Source organism: Ziziphus jujuba, chromosome 4, assembly GCF_031755915.1.
Source record: "Ziziphus jujuba cultivar Dongzao chromosome 4, ASM3175591v1".
Taxonomy (NCBI): Eukaryota; Viridiplantae; Streptophyta; class Magnoliopsida; order Rosales; family Rhamnaceae; genus Ziziphus; species Ziziphus jujuba.
In genome coordinates, this window is record NC_083382.1 from 3,587,733 (window position 1) to 3,605,384 (window position 17,652).

General features: G+C 33.0%; 2 protein-coding genes and 3 non-coding genes across 7 annotated transcripts; 4 read left to right on the forward strand and 1 right to left on the reverse strand.

Moving 5' to 3' along the window:
• Positions 1-743: 743 nt before the first annotated feature.
• Positions 744-845, forward strand: LOC112491481 (small nucleolar RNA Z103). Its single transcript, XR_003055765.3, has one exon. It is a non-coding gene; the product is annotated as a small nucleolar RNA Z103 (small nucleolar RNA).
• A 14-nt stretch (positions 846-859) lies between these two features.
• On the reverse strand, positions 860-3,495 carry LOC107416184 (glutathione S-transferase F12). Its single transcript, XM_016024643.4, has 3 exons — positions 3,215-3,495; positions 3,083-3,131; positions 860-2,677 (listed from the first exon to the last, which is right to left on the reverse strand). The coding sequence occupies exons 1-3, from the start codon at positions 3,359-3,361 to the stop codon at positions 2,223-2,225; spliced, it is 651 nt and encodes a 216-aa protein (XP_015880129.3). The 5' UTR covers positions 3,362-3,495; the 3' UTR covers positions 860-2,222.
• On the forward strand, positions 939-1,058 carry LOC112491482 (small nucleolar RNA Z103). Its single transcript, XR_003055766.3, has one exon. It is a non-coding gene; the product is annotated as a small nucleolar RNA Z103 (small nucleolar RNA).
• LOC112491480 (small nucleolar RNA Z103) lies at positions 1,179-1,274 on the forward strand. Its single transcript, XR_003055764.1, has one exon. It is a non-coding gene; the product is annotated as a small nucleolar RNA Z103 (small nucleolar RNA).
• Positions 3,496-8,884: 5,389 nt separating the features above from the next.
• On the forward strand, positions 8,885-17,500 carry LOC107416185 (SUPPRESSOR OF ABI3-5). 3 transcript variants are annotated; one of them, XM_016024645.4, is made up of 16 exons: positions 8,885-9,090; positions 9,547-9,686; positions 9,914-9,954; positions 10,226-10,964; positions 11,056-11,127; positions 11,214-11,306; positions 11,385-11,464; positions 11,903-12,050; positions 12,498-12,585; positions 12,669-12,760; positions 12,873-12,941; positions 13,059-13,238; positions 14,220-14,409; positions 15,360-16,328; positions 16,614-16,798; positions 17,155-17,500. In XM_016024645.4, exons 2-16 carry the CDS (start codon positions 9,639-9,641, stop codon positions 17,332-17,334), a joined length of 3,174 nt encoding a protein of 1,057 aa, XP_015880131.3. In that variant the 5' UTR covers positions 8,885-9,090; positions 9,547-9,638; the 3' UTR covers positions 17,335-17,500. The 3 variants fall into 3 exon arrangements, with proteins under 3 accessions (XP_015880131.3, XP_024928089.3, XP_015880130.3); XM_016024644.4 differs by having other exon boundaries at positions 8,886-9,090; positions 11,900-12,050; XM_025072321.3 differs by lacking the exon at positions 16,614-16,798 and having other exon boundaries at positions 11,900-12,050; positions 17,155-17,311.
• Positions 17,501-17,652: the final 152 nt, after the last annotated feature.

The following is a 17,652-nucleotide window of genomic DNA, read 5'->3' on the forward strand; positions in this document are numbered from 1 at the left end:
TTTTATTTTTATTTTTAGGGAAATCCATAGGGTGTTGATCATTGCAAGATAGAAGATAGATTGATTTTCAATATTTATTTGTGAAAGCCATGCAGAAAATAAGATTACTATAACATTAACAAAAATCCAGAGCTTGTTAGAAATTTTAAAATTATCTTTAAAAAATCTAAACGTTTTTAATTAAAAAAAAAGAATTTTATGTCAAAAAAATTATATAATATTTTTAAAAATATTATAATAATTGATTAAAAAAAAAAAGAAGAGAGTATATATATTATATTATCTTTTGGGCCATTCAATTTTGGGTGTCCATGGGCCTGCCGAGCATGATAAGCTATCGTTGGGAATTAGGGTTTCGAAGAGGAAGCCGAGAGGAGAGATTTGGTGCCCATAAATAGCTATCTCTTTGGCCTAAACCCTCATTCCGCCATTATTCTTCCACTTCGTCGTCCTCTCAACTAGCCATTTGAGCTTAGGTTTTCAGCTTGCAATTTTCGCCTAAACGGAGCTTTTCGACCTTTGACAAGGCGTCGATTAAACTGATTACAGGCGCTCTTTGCATAGGCAGTGAGCGTTATGTATGAGCCGACGCCATAGCTGCTCCGTTTTCTGCGAAAATCTTGAGGCTTCATTAGGTTTCTTCTGAAACCCCAATGCCTCATGTATTTTTCACAGATTCGGGAAAATTCTAAAATCGTTGTCACGATTTTGTTGCGTTAGATTTAGGAGTTTTGAATAAGGAGATGGAAGTGAGGATTTTTTCCCCAGATGATCGACGCTGATTAAACTGCGCTTATTTTTATTTTCTCATTCTCTTGAGAATCCAAGCCAGAATTCTGATCCGTCTTCCTCCTAATTATTATTGTTAATTTTATTTATTTATTAATTTATAGTTTGAATCTGTTTGATTTTTTTATTTTTTTTATTTTGGAGTTGGAATAGAAATGAGGATCCTTTCCCCATATGATCGAAGCTGATTCAAACTGTGCTTTTTTTGAAAGTAAATGTCGGCCTCTGTTTCATGGGGGTTGATTTTTCAAGCCAGAACTCTGATCTTTTCGCAACTCATACTCTGTTTTTTATAGAAATTGTTTTTATTTGCCATTTATTTTTTGGATTTTTTTTTTAAATTTTAAATTGTTTGATGGTTTTAGTATTTTGAGATTGAAAAAAAATTGATGGAGGTGATGAATATTTCCCCAAATGATCGAAGCTGATTAAACTGTGCTACATTTTTCTCTCTTCAGAGAGACCAAGCCAGATTTCTGATCCATCTTTTTATATTTTCTTCTCAATTTTTTTTTTTTTTGGTTTTTTGTTAAATGTTTTTCTCTTACTTTTTTTTGAATAATACTAAATTGATTGAATTGACATGCAATTGTTCTTACTTTTTTGTTGTTTTTATTTTGTTGGTTTTTGATTTTTGAAAAATGAAACTAAACATACATATATATAGAAATAATTAAAAGGTTTGATATTATGGAGAAATAGCAACAATCATTGGGATGTAAATTGGAGGAAGAACGATTTATGAAAATGGAGGTTGTTGTGAGAGAGACAGAGGTATCAATTTCCACAAGCTTTTATGGATTTTATGGACATGAGAGGTGCCTTGGGAGCTTTATACCCAAAAGTATGATAAGACATTTACCTAAAAAATAATTGACCGTTCATCCCTTTGGGTAAAGTGATTATTTTAGATCGCCAGAAAAAAAGTAAGAATAAAAAAAAGATTTTTAAAAATAAATTTGATTTGCTAAATAGTTCGTAATACAATTAAGAAAAAAAAAAAGATTTTTAAGAATAAATTTGATTTGCTAAATAGTTCGTAATACAATTAAGAAAAAAAAAAGATTTTTAAGAATAAATTTGATTTGCTAAATAGTTCGTAATACAATTTTTTTTTTTTTTTTCGGTATATAAATAGTTCTTATACTTGGACATGAATATTTTATTATCATTTATGGTAAACGTATTGATAATAGTATTTTACATATAACCTCGTTCACCATAACATACTTAAATTTAGAAAAACTAAGTGCTTACACAACAGACCATAACATACTTCAATTTAGAAAAACTAAGTGCTTACACAACAGAAGAAATCAAGTTCCTTACACACCATACCAGCAAACAAGTTTATTATGCTTTTAACACACACACACACACACACAAAAAAGGCATTTGGCAAACTGATTAATTATCAAATGGATAATTAGATTTTAGTTAGAGAGACCAGAAATCTTCATGAGTTTCCTCCAAGAAGGTCGGCTTGAAATGTCCTTCCACCAAGCACAAACACTCTTCCTCTCAGTCACAAGGTGTCCCATTTTAGCATCATCAATGAGAAACCTTATCGCTGGAAGATGGCTCAGATCAGCGAGACTGAAACTATTCCCTGCAAGATAGGTGCTCTTTGACAGCCTCTCTTCATAAACATCCATCACCTTCTCCAGCTTCTGCTCGCATGTGTCAACCAAAGCCAGGTTGCTCTGCTCGCCCATTTGTGGTAGGACAAGCAGCTGAAGCACCAGAGTGTAAACCAAGTCATTGAAGTTGTGTGCTTCAACTTCTAGCCATTGATCTACCATGGCTTTCTCTTCTAGTGTGACTCCTAATAGATTGGGTCCGTTGGCAGCGTACTTGTTTGCATAGTACCTTGCAATTGCCCTGGACTCTGGGGAAAAAAAAAATTATGAAATTGATGAACATGAAAATTACATAGTGTTGATTTTATGTAAGTAGAATCTTATCATGAGTTTGTATACCTTATGATATGTTCTTGTTTTCTTGTCGTTATTGCCCCTCCTAATTCTATTATATTAGCTCTTTGTCTTTAAAATTTGAAATAATTTACAACAAAATCATATCAAGATTTACAATATCAATTCAAAATGTTAATATGTTTTAGCATGCATGATGATTCTATACAATCCTAGATTTCATACAACAAGTTCTTCTTTTTTATTAGGGCAGGGGGATTTGGACACAAAATTAACCGATTCATATTTTTTTGGATGTTTGAATTAATATTTGATACGTTTTAATTTACATAGTTATACATGATGTTTCTCTTGATTACCATAAAGCCTGAAATCTCCATCTTCGATGACTGGAACTTGTCCAAATGGCTGCAACAAAATTTCAAACACATAAGCATGAAAATTCAAGCTTATTTATATGACTAATATTTATGAAAATGAAAGTAATTAACCTGGAGTAAGAGGAATTCAGGTTGCTTTTGCTCTCCTGCCTGAAGATCAATATTAACAATTTCAAACTCCACTCCCTTCTCAAGAAAGCAAGCCAGAACTCTTTGTGTGCAGCCTGATTTCAGAGTGCCATATACTTTCACTGCCATATCTTATCTTATAATATTCAATCTCCAACACGTCCTTAATATATCAAAAATTAAACTATAGCTATAACGTTTATATGATGCCACCACACCACCTAGTGCACTTATATATATATATATATAATTTGGAATATTCTTCTATGTGATGTTTGATATAGTATGTTACTCAACCACCTTTTGATTCAATGTATTCTAGTCATGAATTGAAAGGCTGTTGGACAATATATCATACCCTATATTGTCCAGTAGAATATTTCTATATATACGGTGTAAATAATGAAATTCAAAAAAAGTTTATTATTTTTAATAAAGTAAAATTTATTTTTGATGATAATTGGATTTTTAAAAATAGAGTTTAATCAATTAATAGAATTTAATGATCATAAAAAATAGATTTTATTTTATTAAATAAAAATGAATTTTATTTGAAATTGAATGACTATGTAGATATATATATATATAAATATTATTTGATTTAATACTGTAATTAATATCTTGAAATTGGTACGTGGAATATGGTGACAGGTGAGTCTGTGGGGGTTGTCACATGCGCATGGGTGCTCTAATATGCTCATCTATCTTTCACTGGTGAGTAAGAGTAAGTCCATTCTAGTGGTTAATTAGCTGCAACACCTACATATATAAATATAACCAACCATTCTCTTCTTCAGTAATTGCTTGCTTTTTTTTTTTTTTTTGACTTTTATTTTATTTCTATTTATTTATTTATTTTTGTGTTGAATAATACACTTTCAAATAGAGAGAAAGTAAAAATCATGATAATCATGAGGAAGCTCATGCTTGTACCAAAAAAAAAAAGCTGTATGATTTAAATAATGCACATGATAAATAATGGAAACAACTCAACAAATTGTTGTTTCGTATTCAATTTGTTGTATTCTTTAATTTTCTAAATAGTAAATATATGCGAGTGTATTATTTATACATTATTTCCTGAATAAAATATTAAATCATTATTTTAATGCTTATATTTTGTGTTAATGGAGTTTGAATTGTAAGGTTTTTACTTTTTACTCTTTCTAGCCTTACAAATTTCTTCTTCCTTTGTTCTTCAATTGCCTAAGATTTTCTCTCTCTTTGGAACCTATGGATTGTGCACCGTTAGCCCTTTTCTTTTTTTTTCTTTTTTTTTTTTTTTTTTTTTTTTTTTTTTTTTTTTTTTTTTTTTTTTGGGTGGTTCCTCCAAAACTTAGAAGGTTTCTTTTGTTTACTAAGAAGTTAAATCTTTCTGATTTTATTTTTTTTTTTTTTGGGGCCAATATTGATTGCTATGAAGCACAAAAGCCTTTGAAGGAAGATTAGACAGCAACATTCAGAGCATCAACCAACACAGCTGAGCTACCGAATCAAAACAAATGTCATCAGGAAGAGAATCTAACGCTACAGAATCAAAACAAAAGCACATATGTGCATGGAATGGCTGTTCTTTTATAGGTCCGTGGGAACCACAGATAACATAAGGAGATGATTAAATATATTTACCTCTTTCTACTTAAATACAAGCAATTAACAATTACCAAATAAAATGCAGTGAAGGTTCAGTAAGAGTAACATTATTTATCTCTTCGAAAATTTAATCTACAACATTCATAAATAAGAGCTCTGACTACGCTCCCAACCCTTTAACCATGGTCAGTGGCAGAGCCACGTTATGCCCATGGCCTCTCTGAGCCTTTTGAAATTTTTTAATAGATTATATATACTTAAGTAAAAATACCTAATTAGTGTATTGAATTGGATAATTAACCCCCCCTCAAATATTCACTTATCTGTTATTCAAGAAAATGTATTGAGTCATCTACAGTTAAAAAAAATTACTAACTCTTCTAAAAAATTTTTATTCTTTTAAAATTTCTTACTCCAACTTTGAAACTTTTTTATTTTTTTAATTTTTAATTTTATATATTAATTCATATTTATAGCATAATTATGCACTAAATGATAAATATTTATTCTTAATATATATATTATTTCGGTTAATTAGTTTTTTGGCAATTCATTAGTTTGAATTTGTTTGTTTTAGTTTTTTTTTTTTTTTCATTAGTTTACTTTTTAAAAGTTGATTCTTCTTTTGCTTTTAATATCTTAGTTCGTAGGAATATATCCAATTTTGCTAGCTAAATACATTTTGTAACAATGTTATTTGTATTTCTATAATCAATGAGGAAATAGAAACCATCTAAACATGAATTTTCTTTTAAGATTATACAAAATTGTTTTAAAACTCAAATAACAGAAAAAACAAATGTATTACTTATTATTAACTGCAACTGAGTTTTTTTTTTTTCTTTTTTTTTCTTGTTTTTTCCCCTTAGGGTAAAAGCAAGTGCTTGAAACCGTAAAATGACCCTAGTATACTTTTCGAGCTTTGCCGTTGACCATGGTGATTATGAATATAATAAACATAACTCAGATGCTAACAAATAAGATGATAAGGTACTTGAGTTCTTACTAAGAAGACAAAGATTCAAATACCACCATTTTTAGGTTTGAAATTTGGTTATATTGGCGCAACAATAAACATAGACAAACCAAATCGTTAGGCTGATGCACATGAATTCACTGTTTGATATTGCAAGGGTAAAACTAACTTGTACCCTTCCTAACTTTTCTATTTGCCCAAAATAAAATAAAAAAAGGTATGGTAAACAAAGTCTCATAATCCACATGAGGATCAAAAAGTAAGGAATTGGATAAAGCCTCATTGCTTGCAACTTTGATTTGTAGTAGCAGTTATGCTGATATTTTTAGTGATTCTGTTTATTATTAGAATTTTATTACTACATTTGAAAAATATATAGCCAATAACAAAAATCTTTAATGGGTTTGTTTAAACATTTTGTAAAGCTAATGTGGTAAGGAAAAAATAGACACTATTAATATAATAATTCTATTTTTTGAAACTCTGTAAACTATTGTAAAGTCTATTTAAAAGTAAAATTTTTTTTAAAAATTTAATTTTTTTTAAAAATTTAATTTTTTTCAAAACAAAAAAACTTGATAAAACAGATATATAACTAATTGATAGCCTATGCATATATTACTATTAAATCATCTCCAATGGTTTAATCCATGAGAGTTTATATGGTATGGGTGTTGAAAGATGTAAATGCTAATGTGGTTCAATTTCTATTTATTAGATGTCTATTAAAAATTGTTCTACCATTATTTTATGTTTAAAATAAAATTCATTGATGACACATAATATTCTAAATGATTTGTTTTTTTACTTTGTTTTATTATTTTATTCTTTATTTTTGAAATTTTACGGTTCTTCTTCATTAAAATACAGCCATCATTACCGCCCTACCCTTGCTCTGAGCTTCAAACGATGTACTCAATTGTTCCATTTTGGTAGCTCTCCTCCTCTTGTTCACCACATGCTGCCTAACGATGTTCCCCATCTTGGGAAAATTCCACAATCTTTTTTTTTCTTATGTATTTGCTTTCCTTTGCTTTAAGATTTTTACGTGTATTATTTTCTGTTCATTTATATATATATATATATATATATATATATATATATATAAATATAATGAGATTCCAACGAAGGTATTCTTCATGAATAAGTGAGCTCAATTATTTAGAATATTTAAATTTGATAAATGGTAATATGTCACATCAAATATATAGACTCTAAATAATTAAATCCATTTTATCTTCAATTTAAAAAGTTAAAAACATTCTTATTGGAACCTTATTGATACACACACACACATATATATATATATATATATATATATATAAAAGTAATATTTAATTAAATGCCAAAAACCCAAATTCCCCAATTGAATTTCACTCATTTCCAATCAAGAACCAAAGAAGAAAAAAAAAATTCAGTGTTTGAGTTACTATTGTGTTTTTTTTTTTTTTTGGCTCGACAAAGCTTCATCGTACTCCACTTGAAGATTTTTGTGTGTATTATTCTCTCTTTGTTTATATATATATGTATATATATATATATATACTATCTAATTAAATGCCAAAATGCCAAAAACCCAAATCTCCCAAACGATACTTCATAATTCCCAATCCACGAACCTAAAAAGACAAAAAAATAAAAAAATAAAAAATAAATTAAAAAAAATAAAAAAATTAGTGTTTGCGTTACTGTTGTTTTGTTTGGTTGGGCATGGCTTCGTTGTATTTTAGAGAGAGAAAGTGGCATTTTGGAAGGGAATGAGAGGAGAGAGAGACTAAATTGCTAAATCATAATAACTAATAGATCTTCTACAAGTAAAAGGTTTAGATAGCTTCTATTTTCTTTTTCTGCCATATCAATTTGACATAGTTACTCTAGTTGTTTTTAAAGTCTATTTATTTTAGTTGATGTTGTAAAACGTTTTAGTAATGAATAAATCATTTGTGATGTTTTTAGAAGATAATTTTAAAATTGATTGTACATTTATACTATATAGATTTAAACAATATAAATTTTTATGCAACACAAATAACAATTCACATTAACCATTAAAGATAATCTAATAATCAAATCCATACATGCCACTAAGGTGGTTTGGAACTCCATTCCATAAACGGTTGAGATTTAAAGGCATTGTCAAATAATTTTCCCTTTAATTAGCCTTTTTTTTTTTTTTTCCTTTTATGAATTTATTTTTAAAATTTTTGGTGAGTTATTAGCCTTTCTTTCCTTTTCAACATGCATTATGCAACATACAGCCTCACATTGTAATTGATAAATAGATATATCTACTGGTAATTCTATAGGACCCTTCCAAACATTTTTAATAACTTTTTTTAATTTAATTTTTTTTTGGACAGAAAGGGTTGAATTCCAATAATAAGCAAAGGAAATAACGAGATTGTATTAATAAAATGAAGTGATATATCATAAAAATGAAGTGGTATATCATTCTTTTTAATAACTTATTTATTTATTTTGAAAAGAATTACTTTTATTTTGGCCAATTGAAAAGATTGCACATTGTGTAACGAAAATGAAAAAGAATTTAACTTAAAAAAAATTAAAGCTCTATCTAGAAAATATTAAAAAAATACATACAAATACTAGTAGTTGCTTATCCAAGGTAAGTCTAGGACTTTATGAAACTTTATGAAAATATGAAAAAGAGTGTTTTTGTAATTTGCAAAATAAAAATATATCTATACACATATATATTTTTTCTATAAAACTGACCAAAAAAAAAATGTTAATGCAAATTCTCATTGAAAAATTTGTTTAATTATATTCAAGTTTTGGTGGTCACCTTTCTTGAGCTCTCACAATAATTTAATGAAAATATTTATTTAATTTAATTGCAACATCCCTAATTTAAAATAAATAAAAAGGAAAATAATTATATTGCAACTACAAACAATGGCCATTTCGTGTCCAAAAAGAAAAAAAGAAAAAAGAAAAAAGAAAAAAAAAAAGAAGGTTCATTTTTATTTTTTACAAATATTTGTTTTTAAAAAAAAAATTGAATTTTTATTTCATACTGCACCAAAGAAAGCTCCAAGTAGTATAAATAAAAAGAAGTCGAGGTTTTAGGATCCAAAGTCAAGTCTTTTGAGGAGTCTCTCCAGTGGATGAGAAAAAGAAAAACAAACAGAGCCCTAATTCCCAATCAACAAAACCCGGCGAAGACGACGAGGACGAAGAAGATAAGCTCAGGAACAAAGCACGAACCAAGAAGAAGGCGAGCCGGCTTGGCTTTACCACAAAACGCCTATCGGATCGGAGCCTATTGGTATGTTCGCCGACCTATTTTCACCTCCTCAGGTTTTCCAATTAGGATTTTGTTGTAGAAATTGTACAACCTTGTAAAAATTTCATAACCATGTTTGTTTTAGTCTTTTTTTTTTTGGGGGGAATTTTCTTTCCCTATAATTGAGAATAATTAGTTTCAGCTAAACGTTTATTAAATAAAGTGTGCATTTTTTTTTTTTAAAAAATATTTGTTTTATTGTTTTATCGCTTGGATGATATTCATGGTCGTTTAGATGATGGTGTATACTGTGAAAACCGGGGGTTTTATGTTAATATCTGAGAGAGATGGAAGATGGGTGTTTCTGAATTTGTAGAAAGGATTTTGCTTTCTGAGGATTGCGGTTGTGAAATGGAGGCGAATGGGTATAAAGTCATGGGAATTATTGGTTCTTGGTTCATCATTGGGCGTAACTGTCTGTTTGTGCATATATTACAGGAAAAAAGGAAAGGTTTTCCAACGTTTCAATCTTCTGAAAGATCATCGGGAGCCTTGCAGGTGGTTAATGCTGACGGGTTTTGCTTGCAATAATGGATCCGGGTCGCTATGGTCTTCAGCAAGGATGGGATAATAACAGCGTAATTGTGGTTTCCTCCTTAATAATCACCTATATGGGATGATAAAACAGGAAATTATTAGGACCCCTTGAGATTGTCCATTTTTTAGTGGCATCTCATCCTTAAAGAAAATTGAGATAGAGAGAGGGAGAGAGTCGTGGGGCAGTGATGATATGGATTGGATTTGCCTAACCCCTCATATCATGATTGATTTGTTGCTGACATAGCTTATTCTCTTCAATCCACAGGCTCTGGAGGGGTATGGTGCTGTCCATGAGCCAAATTTTCGGTGAGTGCTGATTGTTGTTTTTCATTGCTGTGATAATGTGGTGCTGTGCATTCTTGGTCAAATTGGTTACTTAAATATTTATTATTGAATTTTCAGTTTTACCTTTTAACTTAAGTTTTGTAGTCAGCTTGCTTACAGTTTTGTGTGTTGATTTTTCTATTGATACTTCTTCTTTATCTTTAATTTGAATGTACAGTGGTTCTTTAATATGAATGCACAATATCACATTTTATCTTTTGTTTTTTTTCTCCCATTTTACGTTTTTTGGCAGGGCTGGTGGTTCATATGATGAAAGGAGGTTTTTAGATGAAAGATACTCGAGGGATAATGTCTACCCAAGAAATGCCTTCCACCACGACATTCTGGATAGGGATAACTACCCACCACCACCTCCTGTTGGTATCTGGACGCAGTCAAGAAGGAGAAGCTATGAAGAAGAATTTCCAATTGATAGGGACTCTAGACGACTTGAGAAACAGTATATTAATGCCTACCATGAGATGGATACTTTTCATGACCCTGAAATTGATACATTTCAGGGCTTTGATAAATTTCGGGATGGCTATCGCAATCTTGACAACTATCGTGATCATGGATTTGACAAGCCTGCTAGGTTTGGGGGACGCGATCGTGATGACTATGCATATGATGATTATGACTATAGATCCCGTGTTACCCATCAAAATAGGGAGGATAGCCGTGAAAGGGATTATGACAGACATAGTTATGATTCTGATTATGACAGAGGTAGCAGGAGAGATGGTAGTTGGAGGCGGCGTGGATCCCGTGATCGAGACCGTGATAAAAGATGTTTGAGTAGAGAAAGAGATCAGAGTCCATATAGGAGACATGAACGGTCTCGATCTCGTGGACGTGAGGATCACCCTAGGTCAAGGTCCCCTCGAGGTAGAAGTCATGGTCGTAGTCATCGAGAGGACAGCTTTGATGATGGTCGACATGAAAGGAGAAGGGACCGTGAAGAGAAACGCCAGCGTGAGCATTATTCTGTGGTATGTTTTATTGTGATTCTTTTACTTGCTATCTGCCTCATGTCTATTTGATATGCTAGAGGCCTTCATTAATCACACTACTCTTTTATAGGCCCCATCTGCCACTGTTGTTGTGAAGGGACTCTCTCAAAAAACAACCGAGGAAGATCTATACCAGATTCTTGTAAAGTGTTATTTGATGTTTTGCTCTGATCTTACTGCATTAACTTTTAGCATATTTTTGATAGATTTAATTTATATGTATGTCAGGCTGAATGGGGACCTCTTCGTCATGTTCGAGTAATAAAAGAAAGAAATTCTGGCATGTCAAGAGGATTTGCTTTTATTGACTTCCCTTCTGTGGTACCTGATTTTCTTTGGTTTGTTAATTTTATATTTTTGATTTAATGAATAGTTTACAAGTCTTATTTTGTGGAACAGGGAGCAGCACGAACTATGATGGAGAAACTTGGAGATGATGGTCTTGTTGTTGATAGCAGGAAGCTTTTCTTTGAGTACAGGTTTGTTTTCTCCCCAGCTCCATAATTTTTCCCTTTTTTTCCCTATGTATTTCTCTATGAATATGCTTATTATTAGTTGCACGTTTCTGACATTTACAAACGTGTGTTATACGTAAGAGTGTGAGAGGGAGGGAGGGAGGGAGGGAAGTGTCTCAGCTTAAATAAATGAATTGAAACTGTTATTTTGAATATTATCACTCATGGAAATGTAATTTATCTGTATGTCAATATTCTATATGCACGCTAAATAGAAGCTGGCTATAGCGAGTTAAATCTGAAGTTCAGGCAATGGATGGAATCTGGATAAAGTCTTGGCATAATTGTTAACAATTAAAAAGCGTTTAGATTTATAACTGCCATTGCTAGGCCAATATCTTCAAACTACTATAGAGACATGGTGTAATTATTTCCGCTTTCCATTGTCTTGTGTTACAGTAGTAAGCCAACTGGGGGGGCAGGTGGATCTTTTGGTCAAGAGGGTGCTCTGAAATCAGGTCTTAACCATAAAAGCATCACAGTCCCGTCTGATTGGATGTGCACTAGTTGTGGCTATGTTAATTTTGCACGGCGGACATCCTGCTTTCAGGTATGTTTGTTTTTCATAAGGATTTGTTTTTCATAAAATTTTAGTATCTGTGAACTATGCAACAAACTGGATCTCCAATAGAAATCTATGGCAAGGACAGTGGTAAGTCTACCTGCATGATGTGCTTGAGTGATTGTTTGCTTGCAACTTGCAACAATAGAAAGACATATAAAAAAAAAAAAAAAAAATGTTGGACAGCTTTTCCATGTTTCTTTTTTCTATAGCTGTTACTTTGTTAGTGTTTGGAGTTTGTGCAGATTGAGTTTTCTGCGTTGCACAGTTAGTAGGTCATTATTGTGCTTTGGTGATGAGTTTCTTTTGAACCAGACAAGTATATATCTACCATAAGACTGGAAGAAAGATGAAATTGTTTGAAATGTAGGGTTGAGGCTTCTGAAATGTATAATCAATTGTATTAAGTTGGTAGATTTTTCTTCTCCTTTATAGTGTAATGAGGCACGGACAGAAGATGCTCCCCCTGCGGATATTTCTATGTCAAATCCATCAAATTTGGGGAAAAAAGGATTGGAAGCAGGTAGGTTAATCTTGCTTCTTTCCGCTGGCTTTGTTAAGGAGTTTTGGGTGATGATGTAGTTTGATAAATTATTACGTGACTAGGTCCTACCCATGTACTGGTGGTTCGTGGACTGGATGAAAATGCTGATGAGGAAATGCTTCGTTATGAATTTTCCAAGCATGCTCCAATTAAGGTGCAAACTTCTGAATACTCCTTGAATCGTCATTATTTGATATTTTTAGGATATTCATTTTAGATTATATGGAGTTCAAGGGGAGGAAAGTTCAATTGATCTTATTGTGCAGGATCTTCGTCTTGTGAGAGACAAATTTACTCATGTTTCTAGGGGGTTTGCATTTGTACATTTCCATTCGGTAAGCCCACCTTCTTTGAGAGTTGTTGTCTTAAACAGTAACCTTTGATTTAGTTGGAAAAGGGCTGCTTGATAAGATGTTTTGGTTGAGCTTGAACCCTGTGTTTCATTCCTGTAGGTGGAGGATGCTACAAAGGCTTTGGAAGCTACAAATGGAACAGCCCTAGAGAAGAATGGGCAGATTTTGAGAGTAGCATATGCAAAAAGCATTCTTGGTCCAGGATCAGGGACATCAGGACACTCACAGTCAAGCAGCCTTGCAGCTGCTGCAATTGAAGCAGCAACATTTGCTCAACAGGTATTTTAATTCCTTAAACAAACTTTGCAGATTCTTTTTGTAGGATAATTTTTCTTTGTTCTCATGTTTGTTAAACTTAATACACTTTATTTGATAAATTGTATTGGATACATCTGGAGTTGCAAATTGCACTGTGCTCTTTTACAATGTTGTCATCTTTACAGCACTGTAATTAAACTGATCACTAGTTCAAGGATAGTATTTTAAGGGTGAAAATGACAAAAAAAGGCTCAAGGTCAATTATGGTTTCTAAGCTCTATCCAAATGCTAATGGTAACTTATGGGAGCTGGATGTGGTGAAGCATGAGAGTAAAATAGCAATTTGAGATAATATTAGGACATGGGAAACATATTTGTAATCAAAAAGTTGTAGGTTACCATTCATCACACTTCAGCATGGAGATTGGCAGATTATTTAAGGAGACATGTAATTGATGTGAGTTTTAGGAGTAGTTGTGTCTTACAAGCTTACTTTTTCGCCTCTTGTTTAACGAGAGGAAATTAATGGGGGAAGTTGATAAAATAAACTGGAAAATCATTGAATGCGTTTACTGTTTGTCATGTCTTATCACGTAATTGGTATGAACATTTGTTTGTTCTTGGGAGGTTGTATCTACAAGCTATTTAGAAAACCAGTTTAAGTGTTTAACCAAATGAGAGGGGATTTCAAACAATTCTATGCTAACCTAAAGTGAAATCTTATCATCTTATCTTTCTTTCCTTGCTAAAATATAATGTTGTGTTTGTACTGATTTCATTCTATTTTGTAGCATATGATGTTGTTTCTTGTACTTGTCTTCTTTTATGACTTATCCATCGCATGATAGAAGTTATGTTGTTTCCTTTTGAATTAGAAAGGGAATTAATCCGAGGGTAGATAATTAGCCTTCTCTATGCAAAGATGTTTACTGTTTTGTTTTCTATATGATTTCTTTACTCCATCCCATGGAATTCTTATGCTCCTTCACTCTTCCATTTTAGTATGATGCTGTTGGATGGGCACCAAAAGAATATAATCCAGATGACAAACAATCCACTGGAGGGCCAGAGCAAAGTGTTGCAGAGAGCGTCCAAAGAGATGGTTTGGCTCCACAATCGGGTTTCGTGTGGGATGAAGCATCTGGTTATTACTATGATGCTTCTTCTGGATTCTACTATGATGGAAATACAGGTTTTTTTTTATTTTTTTATTTTTTCCCTTCCCGTTTCACTACAATATCTGGATCAATCTGTGGAATTAAATCATTTTTCATGATTTGTAGTTGAAAAGATAATTGATTAGCTGAAACATTTAGTTTTAATTAATTTTCCTATTCAATGTTGGTGTTGTGCGGTGGGTGGGTTACGAGTGTCTAGTTGATTTTTTTATTTTTTATTTTTTTTTTAATTTTTAATTTTTTTCCCCATAGTGGTGTGGAAATGGTTTTTGTATATGCTTTTAAGATTCTGACAGAACCTGGATAGTCATGTCCACTGATTTAATGCTTTTCTATAGTTGTTGGCTTACTTGTTATGATAAGATATGCCTAATATTAGATGTACTTGCTGGTTGTGTGAACTAGTGTAGATAATATGCATTGCTGTTCATCTTTCTAAACTATAAATGATTGGGCCAGAAGGTAGCCTGATCCACAGATTCTTGTAATTTGATGTGGTCACTATAATTGGGGATTCGCTATGGTTGTCTCTCTTAAGAATTCACATCTCTTTTCTAAACAAAACATCTATTTTTATTGTGTGTCTGGTGGCCCAAAAATATTAGACAAGTGCAAAAGGCACACCAACCAGGATGGGGAAAATGCATCACTGTGCAATAATAGTATTTGTTAGAAAAACACATGCAAGTAAATTGTTCTGTAGGTCATTTGAAGAAAGAAAAATTTCCTACTTTCCATTTTTCCTTTTTCAATTACTTTGGGGGCCAAGGACCTCTAGCAGCTGAGGTTAATAGAAGTCAGTAGCTTTTTATAACATTAAGATAATTGAATGTAACAATTGGAGTTTTATGCATTTATTGGTGAAAATTCTCTATCAATGGCTGTATTACTGTCTTCCAACTCTCTTTTTCTCCCTTGCAAGGTTTTTGAAACCTTTTCTTTTGTACACTTTCTAAATATGCAGGTCTTTATTATGATAGTAATAGTGGAATTTGGTATTCTTATGATCAACAAACACAGCAGTACATCCCTTGCACTGATCAAAATGACAATAAAACGTCTACATCTCAAACTGAGCTTTCCAAGGTGTCGGATGGTTCTAACAATAGAAAAGTAGTGATCTCTGCACGAGCTACTACCTCATCATCCGTTGAGAAGGGGTCATCTTTACCAGATGCTGTACAGGCTGCTGCAACAGCAGCAATAGCAGCAGAGAAAAAAGAGAAAGAAAAGTTAAAGGAGATTAAGCTGGCATCAAAGAGCAGCATTCTGGCTAACAAGAAGAAAATGAATAATGTCCTGTCGTTGTGGAAGCAAAGGAGTAATGAAGGGCAAACAACCCGTGTGGCTTTAGATGACAATCAGCTAACCATATCAGCTGAAGAGAGACCTCTTTCTGTTGGCCAACCGGCCAAGATTAAGACAAAAACCGAAGTGATGACCGCAAAGGAAAACACTATCTCCAGTTCGGGAATTAATACAGCAATGATGTCTGCCCAGAATGTTGGTTTGGAGTCTCCGGTTAAGCCAAGGCCTGTGAGTAACAGTTTGGGTGGGACAGTGATGGGGGTCATAAGGGGCTCCGGAAGAGGTGTGGTGAAATCAGATGCTTCGTTTTCAGGATCAGCAACTGGAGTTTCTGGCCTTTCAGGTTCTTTTGCTAGTGCTGCTGGTTTGTCTTCATCGACAAATGCAGATATACCCACAGTCATGACGCCCTTCAGAACAGATGCATCTGCATTGGGGTCTTATGCATCGCCTGTACCAGCTGGGAGTGGAAAGAGGAGGTTCTCTGAGTTGCCTCCAGCTCCATCTTCTACTCACAAGGAACAACCTCAGACTGCCTACAGAGATCGTGCAGCCGAAAGGAGGAGTTTGTATGGCTCATCACCTTTCATAGGAGATGACTTGTCTGACGGTTTTGGGGATTCAAGTAAGCTCTCTTGACATCATGTTTTGGTGGTTGGCATGCCTTTTTGATTCTGTGTTCAAAAAAATTTTCCTTGACATTTTCTATTTTATACATAAAATTTGTGTACGCTGCACTGTTGCTGTTGGTACCTAAGCATGTCTTCATGGTTATCCTGGGGATATCCATCAATCTTGTTATTTGGTAGCTAGTTGGCTATCCAAGTTTATGGATCGAATTTTTTGTTTCTCAATTTGGTGTTGACTTGTGAGGTATCGTCTTTTGTTTACCATTCTTGAAACCTCCAAGATCGGGATTTTGCACTAAAGAAGGGATCTTTGGATTCAATGCCTTTTCCTCCTGGTGTTGGAGGAGGACGTGCTGTTGGAGATGCCTCTGCTAATAGCTATGAGGTGATTACAGCTGACAAAGCAATTGATGAGACCAATGTGGGCAACCGAATGCTCCGCAGCATGGGCTGGCAGGAAGGCCTGGTATCATTTTCTCCTTCCGCACTTGTAGATAGTCCCAAATTTGATTAGTTTCTCTCCTATTTGAATGGATTAAATTTCAATTTTATTCAAAAAATAACTTTGGCAGTATCTTATCTAAAGTGTAAATGGCCTTAACTTTGTTGTCCTGACTAGTTTGAATGATATACTTCCTGTTCAAATCTCCTCCGCAATCTCCTGTTGGGTAGATGATATTATTTGATATTTAACTTGATTGTAGTCTAGGCACTTAAAAAGGTAACACCAAGTTGGTTGTACGGGCAAATCTACATGTGTCTAATATTTGCTTTCTGGGTATTTTTTGTTTTTCTTGGTTTTATGTTTGGTTCGATGAGCAGGGATTAGGGAAAGATGGAAGTGGAATGATTGAACCAGTACAGGCACAAGCCATGGATAACAGAGCAGGACTTGGAAGCAAGCAGAAGAAGTTGGATCCAAGCCTAGAGGTTCAGGCTGGGGATAGCTACAAAACTCTCATTCAAAAGAAGGCGCTTGCCAGGTTCCGGGAAATGTCTTAGGTGCACCACTTATGAAGGATGATTGGGTCGATATTTAGAGTTGGCTTTAGAAAATTGATATCAAAATTGTAGATGCGTTTTTGGTGGGTCTCGATGTATCATAACTGCTTTGAAAACTAGCCTTCAAGCACTCAAAATTCCGATTTATAAAATTTTAGTTTCTATACCCGGCCATTCTATTTTGTTTTCATTATGTGGGAGTAAAGAGTTAAAAAAAAGTTGGGACTTTCTTTCAGCGCTTAGAACTCTTAAGCCCCATTTAAGCTTCAATTGCGGTCTTTGTTTTTGGGTTTTTGTTTTTGTTTTTATTTTTTATTT